The 16176-nt window shown below is 35.6% G+C and overlaps 1 protein-coding gene across 1 annotated transcript in view; it reads right to left on the bottom strand.

Annotated features, from left to right (window-relative positions):
* Nucleotides 1–486: 486 nt before the first annotated feature.
* Nucleotides 487–16176, bottom strand: part of nphs1 (NPHS1 adhesion molecule, nephrin) — a 121794-nt gene continuing 106104 nt past the window's right edge. Inside the window, 7 exon segments of the mRNA XM_026934929.3 lie at nt 487–1872; nt 3116–3270; nt 3398–3473; nt 5007–5118; nt 7107–7149; nt 7702–7812; nt 12959–13012. Of these exon segments, the coding sequence (XP_026790730.3) occupies nt 1753–1872; nt 3116–3270; nt 3398–3473; nt 5007–5118; nt 7107–7149; nt 7702–7812; nt 12959–13012 (671 nt within the window). The 3' untranslated portion in view covers nt 487–1752.

Raw genomic sequence — 16176 nt, 5'->3', positions numbered from 1 at the left:
TTGGATTCTTTCCAAATCTGCAGTGAATTTTAAGAACACAGGATTAGAGGCCCAGATGCAGCTCCTGCTTGAAGACCACAATGCTACACTCATTTAATGATAAACAGCAGACTGTCTACCAGCCAGGCATCATGCCAAGACGCGAAACACTTAGAAATTAGGGTTATGGTCTGTATAGAGTTCTGCTTGTTCTCCCCGTGTTCGTGTGGATTTCTTCCAGGTTCTCCGGTTTCTTCCCATCTCCGAAAAACAAGGATGCAGGCTGATTGGTGATTCTAAACGACCTCAGGTGTGAATGTGTGTGGGCATGTGTGTGTAAGGTGCCCTGTGATGGACTGGCATGCCATCCGTGGTGTATTCTTGCCTTATGCCCTGTGTTTCAGATCCAGTGTGACCCTGACCAGGATGAAGAGGTTACTGACAATGAGTGAATAAAAGAATGAAACATGTATATACTGTATAATGTTGCATACTATTCATTTAATATTGAGTTTTGTTCTCAGGTTCTTCTTTCAAATAAAGAGATGAAAGTTTAGAATGACTTTTTTTTATTTCAGACTATTATATGTATGTAATCTTGTATCTGATTACATATAAAATGACAACAAATTGTTCACAGACTAGAAAAACTATTATCATTAATCAATACTGATCATCATACCTCATTATATCCACAAAAGTTACAAAATAAAACGTCACATTCTGTGATACAGGCTTTTTAGGGATGGTATTATAACTACAGTTAATGAGTAGACTATTTTTACAAAGAACTTTTTTTTTAATGACATGTATTCATTTGGCAAAATGAATATATAACAATTACAGACCAGAACTAGCAGTGTTTTTAGTGCTTTAGTGCTTTTAATACTATTTGTAATAGGCTTTTTTTTCAGTTCACCTTTCATTGCCTATTAATTTCTTATGCTATTGAGCTACTGTCACTTTCTAAGTATTCATACACAGCCTCAGATGCTGTAAGTTGAGATACATTTTTTTTTTTTCCAAGTACCTTTCCAAAGAATGTAATTTCCTTCCAATATTGCATAACAAGTTTGGTATGAAGGATACCTTCCAACAGGTCATGTGAAAAGATAAGGGAATAAGATAAGGGTATAGTAATGACTGCATTGTTTATTTCCAGGAATCACACAGTTTGGCCCTGAAGTCTTCACCTTTGACATGGTTCTTGTATCAGGCTCTCCTCTCAGCTTTCCCAGACAACAGTTTGACTACAGACCTTAGAGTATGACCTTGCACAAATATACACTGTTGTGTTACTAACAAAATGTGAAAACCATTGAGGTTTTTTTTTTTAAATCTTGTTTTTCAGTAGAGTATAGGTGTATAATAAAATAGAGGTGCCTTTTGACAATTTCTGCATGTACCTAGTTTCCAGACAATGCCATACCTCCAAAAACAACAATGTATACAGTTTGCATTTCAATATTCAATTTCAGTAGTTATTTTTTTTGGCCAATAATGTAATAATAAATAGTCACTATTTATATTAGCATATTTTTGGGATATATTGCAAAAGGTAAATACAAATACAAATTATAGTAAATAAACAAAACCAGACACTGAAAGCAGATATATAAAATTCTAACTAAAATGATACTTTTGTATCTATAACCTAAACTTAAATCTAATGAAGATAAATAAGGGAAAAAAAATATAGTAATGATGAATGCTTTGAGTGATGTAACCACAAGTACAGACCTATTACAGAGTTTTCTAGCATTTTGTGAGCTCTTAAACCAGCTCACCCCTCAGTTCAAATGGCAAGACTGAGTTCTTTCTGCGTCTGTAAGTGATAGAATTGTTAACTCCACTTGCTGGGTCCAAAACAGCTCCAACAAACCATCTACCCTGCTGGAGAAAACATGAGGAAGAAGAGCAGCAAGTTGGAGGAAAATATTAGACAATATTTGCTTTACTTGTATTGGTGTCTGATATTTGAAGTCAGATTAGCAATATGTAACCTGCATGTTTTAATCATCATATACTAGGGGTTACATGGACTAATAAACTAATACATTTATTAGTTGCCACTTTGGGCATGTTGACTAGTTAGGGTGCCCTTCTTCTTTTGTTTTTTTTGCCTTAATGAAATTCTACCACTTCCATATCACATTCTATGGTTAAGTCCAGATGTGTGTGTGACTATTTGTGTGACTGTTTTTTTTTTCTTTTAAATCCCAATCCCACCCACTTCTGAAGGATATCTTACAGGTTGTCCTTTAAGGCTAAATGAAATGGAAAGCCAATCCCACTCAGTTAGTTTAGAGCTGTGTATGCAAACCCAAAGAGGCCAATCAAGATTTATTTTTGGATGCTATTGAATCCAGATTTGAATGTAGCGGTTTAAATTCTGGGTCATCATCAGCCTGGAAAAACGTCCCAGATGCCGCTGTAGACATTGCATCCTCCATCCAAGGAAGGCTGGTCATTGAGCACTAAGAAGGGTTCTGTTGATGGACATGAGCTTCTGTGCTGTGCGCTCTCAGTTCCAGAATCAGTAATTTCAGTTGAGCCACAAGTGTATTTTAAGAGTTGTATATTTTTGAAATTAAATTAAATTATACAGTATCTCTGCCTCAAAAGATATGATTTGCTCAGTAATACCATTTGTACAGTGACCATTTAAATTGTACATTGACTGTATAAAACTATTAAATATAGTAATATTGTTCCAATATTATTTGGATCTGAATCGTTTCTAATGTACAAAATAATGCAACTAAATGCTGAGGGAGAAAGATTTGGCTTCGAGATGGCTTTTACAACCCTGTAATGTCCATTTTTAAAAATGACAATGCCCTAAAGTGTCAGAAACACATACTCAAGACTGAAATAATGAACAGCTCAGCATGCTTTGAGGTGAGTGCATGATGATTTATGCATGTAGTTTGCACAGTGTTAGCTTGATGTTCCCATCAACTTCCATCACCATTTACTCTGGATTGAGTCCATACTAAAGGACCAGTAGTATGCAGGTGAAATCACCTGAACATGCCAGCTATGCTAATACTGAATTAGGGCTTGTGTGACTACCTGCATATGTAACTACTTGACAGTGAAGTGTATTTTGAAATGAATGTTAGTTCAGATATACCTCATAAGTGGATGCTGGAACCTGGCCTGATCCATCAGCTCCAAAATTCAGAGCTGTTGCAGGTGGGAGATTCGACCCAAACAGATCCTGGTATGGCCCAAAGTCTCTGACTTCCTCATAATCATGACTGATCGGGTTCGTAATGTGTCTGCTATCTGCAGGGGGAAATTAACACTAGCTAAATCTTTTAAGCACATTTCACCTGTCCTGGACTGTTGAACATTCCACTAATTTTTCATAAACAAATGGAGATCTGAGTAAACTTGTGTGCTGAGTTCTTACCGAGCTTCTCTGGTGTCTCCAGATGGGTATAAAGAGCAGGACTGTAGGCCTCAGTGGGGTAGTAATAGTGATAGCTCTATGGTTAGAACATAGATCATGATGGAACATACTAGTCAATAAATCAAATTTTGATCCACTCTAAATTTTCTAGCAAAATGCTGTCATGGTTAGGGTGTTGCTGCAACTCTAGTGTACCAGGAACACATGCATACTCACAGCATTAGTAATAAGGTTAAGTAATGATTCCCAGCAGTCTACGATATCACCAGGAGAAAATGTCATATCTATGGAATCAGTCTTCCCATTTGGGGTAAGGGGGTGCATTTATATATTTATTAAATACATGTAGTTTCTTCTAGTAATTCAGACAAAAACAGAAAGAGAAGTGGCAGGTCTTTTACAGATGTTCAGCACCTAGTTTAAACCTAGTTTAAAGTTACATTTCTTTACTCTTGATGATCTGTGATTTACTTCATTTTTGATATCCCTTTAATTTAGAGTCTGAGCCAACAAGTTCAAATATCAAATAAAGAGTGATACTGAAGATATGTGACTTAATATACAGTACATGCTTTACACCGTGGTCACGAATTATGAAATTTCTTGATTGACAGGTGGGCAATAATGTCACATGCTGGGGCACATAGGGCTGGTCAGAAATGCAAACCTAAAATGCTTTTAAGTTTTCTACATAAAACTACTATTCGGCATTAGGAGGTGTACAACAATGCTAGCCTGGTTAAAAAAAAAAATAAAATAAAAATCCTAAAGTCTCCAGATATGCTGAATGATGTCTATATTTTGTATTTTGTTATATTGAATTTTTAAGCTCAACACACATACATGGTTTCAGCTTGGTTTGGATGGAAGACAAAAAAAAGCTTCCAGGACAGACTATAGACTTCATAACATACAATTTCACACAGGATATCGTAGAATCTTTACCAACCTGGGAAAAGATTCTTTTCCAAACACAGGCGCACACAGTCCATAATGATTACTATCGTGATTGATTCGGTTGGGACTAGAATTACAGAGTTGCTCTGGTAATAATATCTCCATGAAAAATTAATCCAATCTGAATAAAAAAAGATAAATTACATGGATTTCAATATCAGATTTAATTTGTTTGGAGAGCATAAAAATTGGGAGGAATAAGAGGAAGCAGATTCAGCATTAGAGACTCGTGACAGATCACAGCAGCGATCTTATAAGGCCAGCCTGTGGACACGAGAAATTAAAAAAGGTGGCTACATAAAATATGATATAAAACATGATTCATTTATTTCCGCATGTGCAGAACACAGGGTTTTATTTTTCACATGTGATTTCTCCCATGATTATTTCATTTTTTGCATGCTATCCCAAGCATGAGGTCACATGTGCTGATTTGAATTTATTTGTGCAGTTTCAGGGCATAAACCTGAAATACACCTTCATGTGATTTTTTTTTTTAATGTGTGATTATATATTACTTGCATAAATGAATGATCATGTGAAATGTATGTATGTATTTTTTTCCATAAGGGATAACTTGGCAGGGCTTTCCATCCCCTCTTTTTCTTTTCTCTTTCTTTCCCTTTCCTCTCGCGTACACTCTGGCCCTTACCCCTCCGTAGCTCTCGTAGACGCTGCTGCTGCTGTCCGGCTCTGAACTTGTGTTGATGAGAAGGGTTCGTTGTGCCGAGGCATTGATCGGCTCTCTGCTGCTCACCGATGACCTGTGTGAAAGGGCAAGACATTTCTCATCTACTACTTGAAAATAAAGGTTTACAGGAAGTTTGATTTTGAAGGCTCCTTCTGACCTGCTACAACATTTTATTCTGCATTACTGTGGAACAGCAGAGTTGGCATGGTCTGACACAGCTAACATTTTCTAATAGTAGCCAAGCCAAATATACACCATGGTTTAAAGATGACTTTAATGGAATATTCCATTTTATCATATATGCAATTACCATGAATATCATTTTGACATGTTTACCCGTACTGAGAAAAACAAAAAGGGAAAACGTATTGAATCTAAAATCACTAGTAAGGGAAGCCAAAGGGGGGATGTTGCATAATCAATAAACATTTATGCAGAACACATATTTTTGAAGATTTTAGTCAAAGGGAATTGTAAATTAAGTTTTAAGTAAGGAACAAAACACGTTGGTGCATGGTGTTATAAGGAAATAATCAAAGATTGTGGGGTGAATTGGAGTTACTCAGCACAGTGAAGTTGATTATTTTCCTATAACAGTACATACTGAATGTTTTATTCCTCTTTTTCCTCGTATACCACAACAACTTCCAATTATTCAAATTTTTAATTTATCAATCATGAATTCCATGATGCACTTTGACTGTGTATAGCTGCAGTTAATGTTGTTGTAGAACTTTCACAAAACAAGTTAGTGAATGTTATCACTTGCATTATAGCAGCTATAAACACTCTTTCACACTACAGCCTTATATTTTTTCTCACTCGTAAAGTTCAACTGACACAAAGCTTGACATGTTACTCAGAAACTGGAAAAAGCAAAGTCCAATGTTCTGAAAACTTTCCCTTGCTGGAAAACATACTGATTAACATACACACAAAGCTTCACAATATCAGTGATTAATATTAATTTTTTTTAATCAATTTATTATTAGTCTTAGATTATGTGGAGTGTCCACCATACACTCTGAATCCCTCTGAATCATCAGTTACTACAGAAACAATAATATATTAGAACAAGAAGATTAAAATAAACCTGTGGTTTGAACTACAGCCTATACTACTGTCAGAGCTGCTGTTATAGAAAACACCTTCTGACCAATTAGCATCGAGAATCAAGAAATCTGTATAATTAATCCCAGATGGGCTGATTATTATTATTGTTTTTTTTCTCTGAGGGAAACATTTGTTGTTATCTATGAAAAAGTTAGATAAAACAGCATAAGAACAGTTTTATTTCACTTTTACTCTTAGAGTGCATAATAATAATAATAATAATAATAATAATAATAATAATAATTATTATTATTATTATTATTATTATTATCTCATTTATATAGCAATTTTCATGCCTTTCATGCAGCTCAGAGTGCATTAACATGAAGTTAGAAAAAGAGAGAGAAAGAAACAGTAGTCAAAAATAAAATGTAAACTAAGAAAATGATACAAATAATTGCAGTGACAGGGGGAAAAAAATATTTTCTTTCCCCTGGCCATAAACCTTTGGAACAAGGACCCTTCACAAATCCCACCTTTTGTAAGCTGATATTCAGTCCAACTGAAATTTAAAACCTGAATTTCACCATCCATTGCTCTTGAATGTGCACCAACCACTGATCTTTACTCTAAATTACCATTTATGGTGTAAATTATCGTATATTTTTGTGTATTGTGTATTATGCTATATTGTGTAAATTGTTTCCAGCACCGACAAATTCTGTGTACTACATACTGTATAAGATTTTTTTTTAAGTATAGTGGCATATTTAAATTTAATAATGTTGTTGACAGAATTCAAAAACCACCCTTAGATTTCCATGTCTGTTCTTCTCTCAGTACAGTGCAATGCTTATTTCATGTCAGTGGTAATCACACATTTGCTACCAAAGCATATGTATGGACAGGGATTAGGTTGTAAAGTGCTGTAGTATTCCTTTAAGCTGGGATTTAGTAACTGCTGCTGTAGCTGTATTTAACTCAGATCATGAGATTAGCATGCCTCACCCTTCATCGCTCCTCTTGCCCTCTGAAAAGCTGCCTGCTCCCCCTGGAGGAGGAAAAAAGAGATGGATAAAAATTGGGGAGGGTAAGATGCATGGATGCTGTGCTGTTAATACATGAAAACGGGACACATTGAAATGTTTATCTTCTATTTATCAACTCATCTCTACAAATCATATCACATTTGCAAAAATGATATTTTTTCAAATAGCTGAAGAATGCTGAGGGCATAAATAAAGAGAAAAAATAAACGGAATGAAATGCAAGATGATTTGAGGGAAATAGAGAGTTGAGTAAAGACAGAGTGAAACTGAAAGAGATAGACAGAATAGAGAAAGACTATCGAAAGCAATAGGGCAAGATAAAGGCAAGAAGACGGAGAGCGGAAATGACAGCTGCTGAGGAAAAGAGACACGACAGATGTGCGCGGAGACGAGGGTGAGATGAGACAGAGAAAGATGGATTTGAAAGTGACAGGCGTATTAGGATGCAGACAGGCTGTTCCTTTTGAGTGCTATACACTTGCTGGGGGAAGTAGTACACACTGTCTAACAACGCCACAGTAAAGAAGTGACACGCCAACTCCTCCATTCTTTACCTTTCAGACCTCGTCCCTTTTTCCACCTGACCAATAGAAAGAAGCCTAAGGCGTTGACCAGCAGGAAGATTCCCACAAGGATGGGGATGACATACACTGGTATAGCTGGGACTGAACAAAGAAATGAAGAACTGTTTGAGACAGTGGATAATTGCATCCGAACATTTAATATAGATCTAATAAAGTCTGAGTCTAGCAGCAAGAACTAATCTTATTTAAATATTAATGTTAAATTTGACTCATTTCACACTGCATACATTATTTATAACTGTCCATCTTTTAACTGTTTGACAAGTCCTTGTCTGAAATGATATTTGAATATCCTTTTCACATACCATTCAGCCATCAGAATTACCACGAAGACATTTAATTTATACATGTAATTCCTAACACACAATGGGCCTCATTTATGACTCTTTTAGTAACATGGTATGTAAATGTTTTCACAGGCCAAACCAAACTAAAACTTCCTGCAAGATTTACAAATGTTTTGCTAATTTTCTCCATTCTCATGTACTCATGTTGATAAACGTCAATCAACCGTAAAATTAACAAGTGCGTTCATGGCACAGCTGATTTGCATTTAGTGACACACACACACAAAATTCCATAAAAGGCAAAGAGAGCTTTAAGTGACTAAATGATGACTTCCAGTAATGCAGCTCAGCCACTGCAGTGAGTCAGCTACACACTGTAACACTTCCTGCTTTTATACTTTTTTTCATTTGTCCTAAATGAATGGCTAGGCTATACGGATCACTTTCTTTCAAGTCATTAATATGTAATGACTGGGTTTCACATAATTTTCATTAAAATAAAAGTAAATAAAATCAACAAGCAATTTCAACTTAACAGCATAATATTGTATATAATATCACAGCAACTCATGCTAATTACATGATTTGAAGCCTAGGTTTGGAAATTGACAAACTGAGGAGCTCTTGCAGGATATGAATGTTTTTCCGAACTGGATTTTCATGAATACCACATTTCTTGTGTAAACGCCCCTTCAAACGATTTATGGATAATTTTGCAAATAGATATGTTTATATCTAGCTTGATACATGTCTCATGTCTTAAAAGTAAATAAAATCACACTTATGACACAGTTACCTACACAATATAGCCAAAAGTATGTGGACACCTGACCAGTCACACCCATATGTGCTTGTTGAACATCTCATTCCAGATTTAGTCCACCTTTGCTGTTGTAATAACTGCCACTCTTTTGGGAAGGCTTTCCACTAGATTTCAGAGTGTGGCTGTTGGGATTTGTGCTGATTCACCTACAAGAGCATTAGTGAGGTCAGGAACTGATGTTAGGTGAGGAGGACTGGGGCGCAGTTGGCGTTCCAGTTCATCCCAAAGGTGTTCAGTGGGGTTGAGGTCAAGGCTTCCACGCCAATCTTGGCAAACCGTGTCTTCATGGAGCTTGCTTTGTGCAGAGGTGCACTATCATGCTGGAAAATGTTTGGACCCCTTAATTTCACTGAGGAGAAATCTTAATAATACAGTCTACAAAGACATTCTAGACAATTATCTCAACAGTTTGGTGAAGGCCCACATATGGGAGTGAAGGTCAGGTATCCACATACTTTTGGCCATATAGTATAGATTAGGATTGTGTGTTTGTTTGATCAAATGCAATTTGAATGACTTACTCTTCTGGTATCCAGTACTTCTGAGGTCAAAATCTTATTATTGCTCTGAGTTTTCTGATACAATATTGGAAGCTTTCAGTGTGGTTGAACTGATGTACACTCTCCTTAGAATGACTCTAATTGCAACATTAAATACTGAGGGCCAGATGTACATCAGGAAGTGTTTTATTAATGTAACTGTACGTAACTGTGGCTCCTATAATATTTAAAAAATGTAAAAAAAAAAAAAAAAAGTCTTCTTTGGTTTGTGTGTGCTTGTGACACTATTAATGCACATAACGTTTCTAAACAGTGCTTTCACTAAGATTAAAAAATCTGTGAGAGTGGATTAAAAAAATAATAATAATAACGCAACCTGGTAGTTCAAAAGTGGCCAAATTCTACAAGAAGAGCAATACAAAAGCAAAAGCAAAAGGCATGTCACTAATTTACACCTGCTTCTGGGAGACGGATAAAATCACATGAACAAAAAAACTCAGCACCACTAATTGCCCAAAGTTTAGCATGCCATAATCAGACACACTTATTATCACTCCACTGTTTTTTTCCACATCAACTTCTCACTTTTTGTACAATCTTCCCTCAAATGCATATGTATGAGGGAGAAAAGTGCAAATAAACCGCACCTACATCCTCCTTCATATGGTACTTAATAGGGGTGTGATGCAATGCCATTATGTGTATAACTTTTTTCAGCCCGTGAACCAGACACCTTGTGGAACTTTCTAGCAAGTTTTCTATCTTCTATCTGTGAAAGAAAGCAAGCTAACTATATTTGAAAGTAAATACTCTATGTCCTTCCCAAATCAAGAAACTGTTAATTAGAGTTGACAACAATTGCCATCTAATAATATATTATCAGATATACTTTAGTCTATGGTGTTTCTTAGAGCTCAAAAAGATCGGAAACATTTGCTGGACATGCTACCAGAATCTATTATAAAGCTGGGATGGGTACAAGCAACTTAGTACATGTGGTTGTGAATATTTTCTTTGCAAGTTACCAACATGTATTAGGAAAATGTTGACATTCTCTGCAATTTTGGCTTGTTTTAACTGACAACTAGTAAATCTTCTGCCATGGTAACTACCTAGCATCCATGATGCTTACCCTCCATTTTCCCAGTTGCCTAGCACCAGCGTTTACATGAATTCCAATGTAAGGTATAACTTATGCTGGGGGTGCTGGGGACATTTAATTATTTTTTTAAATGCACTACCTTGTCATAGAGAATGATGCAGGCACTGTCTATAAATATCACTTAAGCCATATTTGCAGTGTTAGAGTGTGGCCATAATGTCATCTAAATCTTAAAAGACTTCCAAAGCATCCCTCATTCTCTCTTTTTTGATTGCTTAAAAGCTGCTGTGGATTTAAATGCTCTGGTGCACATTTTTTTTTCCTTTCTTTTTTTTTTTACCCTGTCATTCTTGTCCCCACTAATTCTCAAAAGTTATGTCCATAGTCAAAAAGACACATTCATAAATTTTGGTTTAAATACACTATTATTAGCCAAAATGATGTTATATTATCCAATAAATATCATTATTAATGTTTGGTATTTGATAAAATAAAAACAGTTCTTGGTTTACTCTGACACTTGCGATGGTTTCACGACAGCTGCATTTGCATTCTTTTATCCCGCTTGTCAACAGATCGTCACTGTCACATATTAAAGTGCAGATTGTGAGTGCTCTCACAGATGCAGCTCAAACGGAGTGTGTCACTTGTGTGACACTTAACAGCATTGTAGATTTGCTGAAAACAGACATCCATAAGCTATATTTAAGTAAAATATAAAATATTTATGTAAAATACAAATTATAACATGTTTATGTGAAGTGCAAGGCCCTCAAAGATGCACAGAGCATTTACTAGAACTGTTCAAGCCTCACATAAACCCTAAGATGAAGAGTAATCTGTAATGGGTGTCTTTATGTTCCATTCGAGGCAAATTAACACATTTTAAAAATATGGAATTATATGAAACCTCTAGGTTATGATTTTTTGGTTCTCTGATTCGATCTATAAAACTGGCCAATCTTGCTTACGGCAGCATTATTTACGCTACTATAGCATGATACCAAGTCCTAGAGGATATAGTATAAAAGATTTTTGTAATTGTTTAGTTTTATACTGAATAAGCTGGGTGTGGGAGAGAGGAATGTGACCTCAATGAACAGACTAATCTGAGAACTGCCCTGATGTGGTTTAATGTTCTAATGAGCACCCTTATTTCTACAGCCCAGTCTGCTTCACGACTCAAGCAGAACCAAACCAAATAAGTCAGGTGAATTGGAATTCTTCAGCCTATCTCAGTTATAGAATTATTACAGTAGGCTATATTTGCTAGGTTGGTGTTTGCTTGCTAGCTTGCATTTTGCTTACTTGCTAATTTGCTTTTTCTTGCTTGTTTGCTTTAGCTCAGCAGTTTGCTTTTACTTGCAAGTTTGCTTTCGCTTGCTTGTTAACTTTCACTTGCTTTTTTCCTTTTGATTACTAGTTTGCTTTTGCTGTTTTGGTTGCTTTCCTTCACTAGTTTGCTTTCGCTCGCTAGTTTGCTTATACTTGCTAGTTTGCTTTCGCTAGCTAGTTGGCTTTCACTCATTACTTTTTGTTTGGTCTCCTTTGCTAGTTTTTCACTTACTGATATGTTTTTGCTTGCTAGTTTGCTTTCCCTTGCAAGTTTAATGAAGCTTACTAGTTAGTTTTTTTGCTTACTAGTTAGTTTTTTGCTTGCTATTTTGTTTTGGTGGCTAGTTTGCTTTTGGTCTTTGTGTTGCTCCAACTCGGAGACTCTTCAAGAAGGGATGCAGAAGCTGTGTCTGAATTTGTTCATGATTTTTGGTGTCAGTCAGTTTGTAGTTTTACTGAATACTCAGCAGACAATCAATTGTATCTTTGGCCCACTTACTATTGTGAAATGTTCATTTTTTTATATAACAGCAGGTCATAATGATTAGTTCCTGTCAGATCCACCCACTTTACACAGAAAATGAAGAAATTCTGCAGAAGTACATATGAACTTTGGAAAGTCACAAATTACTCATACTTTGTGCTACAAGAACAACATTAACCTAATTAGAAAGCAGTCATAGATTTAGGCTCTCTGGGGCATTAGCAATATATTACGCTTTTCCTTATTACAGTGTTTCATCATGTCTCTGTACTGTCACGCATATAAATGGAACAATATTAAAAATTAATTTGATCAAGGGAAAATTTGTGGACATTTTAAAAATATTTAATATTTCTATACTATTACATTTGTTTGAGAATAAAACAAATATACTGAGTATTATAAGTAGAATTTACTGACTCTATTAATACATTTAAAGAGATGCCCTGAGCTAATGCTAAATAGTGTACAGAGCATGATGGTTAAAGCTTCAGCCTGCTCAAGATTGCGTGTGATTACATCAGGTACGACATCACGGTCCAGCTGCTTAGCTGCATCACTGTGCATTAAAAGAAAAGCCCTGGCTAATTAGCCGTGTGAGTGTAGATATTGATCCTGAATGCAAAATGACAGATTGGCTCTGTACTTGATGGATAGCACCAGTGAAAAAGCTGATCAGAAATGCCAGCACAGCACCTTCTTCACGCTCCGGGACTTTGGGATGGGGCTCGTCTGGCGCAGGATCAGAATCTGATGAATGAGTAGGGAGGGAAGAGTTAGCACCAAATACACACCAAATACACACAATACAGAAAAAAAATATGTAGGAGAACAAGATGTTAGGTTTCAGTACAGAGTTGTTTACGCACACAGACACTCAAGCATATCATATGAATTGATTTTAGCATCATAATTTGTAAATCAACATAGAAATGTGTATTGAGATCTCACTTAACTGTAAGGCAACATTAATAAACATTAGTTAATACAGTATTAAGCATTACTAAACAGTTAACTAATGTTTATTAACTAGATTTTTTTAACTATCGATTTCATTATTAATTTCTTAATACATATTATAGCACTGTTGAATTCTCTATTCTGATTGGTCAGAAAGGGTTGATTTATTTTCCATGATATCTGCTCTGACAATAGTTTAAATTAATGTGCTTGTTCTAAGACATTATTCTAAAATTCTTAGACATAATTGTTGAGTTTTCTGTGAAGCGATGTTTATTTAGCATTTTTGGAAAATTATGTATGTAAAGTTGCTGCTTTACATTTTCCGAAATGATTTTTTTCATGTTAACTTCACGAGAAAGAAAAAGAGGGATGGTGAGAGAACAACTGTTTATATCTGCAAACTTGTTCTTGTGGATAAATGAATAAAATAATATTGTGTCATTCTATAATAAATAAATTGTATTGTCACTGACAAACTGCTGTTGTATAAGAAGAATAAAACACTTGGAAAATAATCAACTTCATAGTTGTAACAGTATCTCTGCTTACTGCTGATGATTATTTGCCAATAACAGCATACTCCTGAGTGTGTTATTCCTTACTTAATATAGAAGTAAGATTTTTTGTTAAAAAATCTATTAAATGTTATACAATATAACATAAATAATACATAATAATTTTATTTATCATTACCATATATGGCAGTAGTTAATAGAATGAATACATAACTGTTTATTGATGCCTGCAGCTGTGTTCAGTTTCTTAAGATACCCTTATTCAAAAGTGCTACTGAGATTTCAACGTGAATCCTATGTTAGTTAAAAATTAGAGATTTTTTTTCTCCCTTCTTATTTTTTTTTCCTGTAAACACCTTTATGAGTAAAAGGAATGGTCCAGCCCTGTATAGTAATAATCTTCTGTAAAAGATTTGTGCACTGCACTGCAGAAATGCTTTTTTCCCACCACAGTAATTTGAGACAGGGCTGAGTTGCTAACGATGTGCTTTATATGGACCGATCCACAACAACACCACATGATTACAGCGATCTGAATGTGCTGTTTTATGGCTCACACATAGTCTGTTTTCTGAGAAAACCTCAGCCTAGCGTTCAAGCACTTAATTACTTTCAGTGGCATACACAGAGTAATAACTCTCTTTGCTTGTGCTGATTTTGCTATAACTACTACTCTTTGAAAACAAACTTGAGAGCTGTCAAAGTAATTCCTGTTGATTTACAGTATAGTTTTTGTCGTGAGACATTTAGGAGGTTGCCTTAATGGCTGCAATACATATTTCTTAGAACAAACACTATTTGTTTTTACACCACAACTTTGTTGAACACTTCGTATTCTCTTACAGTAGTCCCAGATGCAAGGTTTACATTAAGGCTCTCATTGATATAGTGAAGTTTTCTCTGAACAGATGTTTGTTTAACATTTAATAACAGGCATTAACTTGTTCCACAGATGTTCCACAACATTAAATTTAATTATAATGGATAAAAAGCATTCATTAATAAACAAATGTAATCACTGGAAAGGTACTGTGGTATTAGAGAGATGAAACACGTCAGGATGAGCTGTTATTGGAAAATACTCAACTTCTTGATCATGAAGTCCACTTTGCGTCAGGCCACATCACACAACTCCCTCGTGTGATTATTTTCCAATAACAGCACCTCTTAACCTGTTTTATTCCTGTTGTATTTATCTACTGGCATGGAATAAAAGCTCCAATTCTATCTACATAAACACTTATTTTCACATCTGATTTTTGGTTAAAAATATATATTTAATAACAAGTTTCACATTCCCCTCCGCCACACCCAGCTATCATCTTATATCACATCATATCACTTAACGATAAAAAAATCTGAGTCTGTTGTTTTATGTCTATCATATACACTATATAGTATGGCCAAAAGTTTGTGGACACCTGACCATCACACCCATATGTGGATCTTCCCCAAACTGTTGCCACGAAGTTGGAAGCACACAATTGTATAGAATGTCTTTGTATGCTGTAGCATTACAGTTTCCTTTCACTGGAACTAAGAGGCTCAAACCTGTTCCAGCAGGACAATGCCACTGTGCACAAAGCGAGCTCATTGAAGACATGGTTTACCAAGACTGGAGTGGAAGAACTCGAGAAGCCTGCACAGATCCCTTACCTCAACCCCGCTGAACACCTTTGGGATGAATTGGAAACCACCCCAGACCTCCTCACCCAACATCAGTGCCTGACCTCACTAATGCTCTTGTGACTGAATGGACACAAATCCCCACAGCCACGCTCCAAAAGCTAGAGGAAAGCCTTCCCAGAAGAGTGGAGGTTATTATAACAGCAAAAGAGGACTAAATCTAGAATGGGATTTTCAACAAGCGCATATGGTTGTGATGGTCAGGTGTCCACATACTTTTGGCCATATAGTATATGCTGTCTTACCATGTATTGACTTATGTGAGGATGTAACCACAAAAGAATCTTGTTTTAGAAGCTTGAATTAATACATATTTTATTACAACACAAATTAAGGCTTCCATATGCTGGATTTTATATTACAAATGTTTTAGATTTTGGACATGGCAATTACGGATAATACTTTACAAATGCCTTTTTGATATAATTTGCCAATTTTCATAATTTCTAGGAAAACCACTACTGTGGCAGAGAGTTTCAGCTAGACTCAATAGGAGATGAAAACTTTTCCTAATTCTGTTCTAGAAAATAAAAACATGAACTACCATTTAATATTAAAATGGTATTTATTTTCTAGCATTTTCATCACTTATCTGTGTGCAGTCTGTTTGTTCCAGATCATGTATCAAGATCATGAGCAAGCCCATTAACCCTCATTTGCTAGTTGTTTTGGACAAAACTGTCTCCTGGATACATATTACATTAATGTTGTTAGCAAAACAAGTAGAAACACACCAGGAAGCCGAATGAG

The sequence above is a fragment of the Pangasianodon hypophthalmus genome, chromosome 14 (assembly GCF_027358585.1).
Source record: "Pangasianodon hypophthalmus isolate fPanHyp1 chromosome 14, fPanHyp1.pri, whole genome shotgun sequence".
Lineage (NCBI taxonomy): Eukaryota > Metazoa > Chordata > Actinopteri > Siluriformes > Pangasiidae > Pangasianodon > Pangasianodon hypophthalmus.
This window is presented reverse-complemented; position numbering and strand designations above follow the sequence as displayed.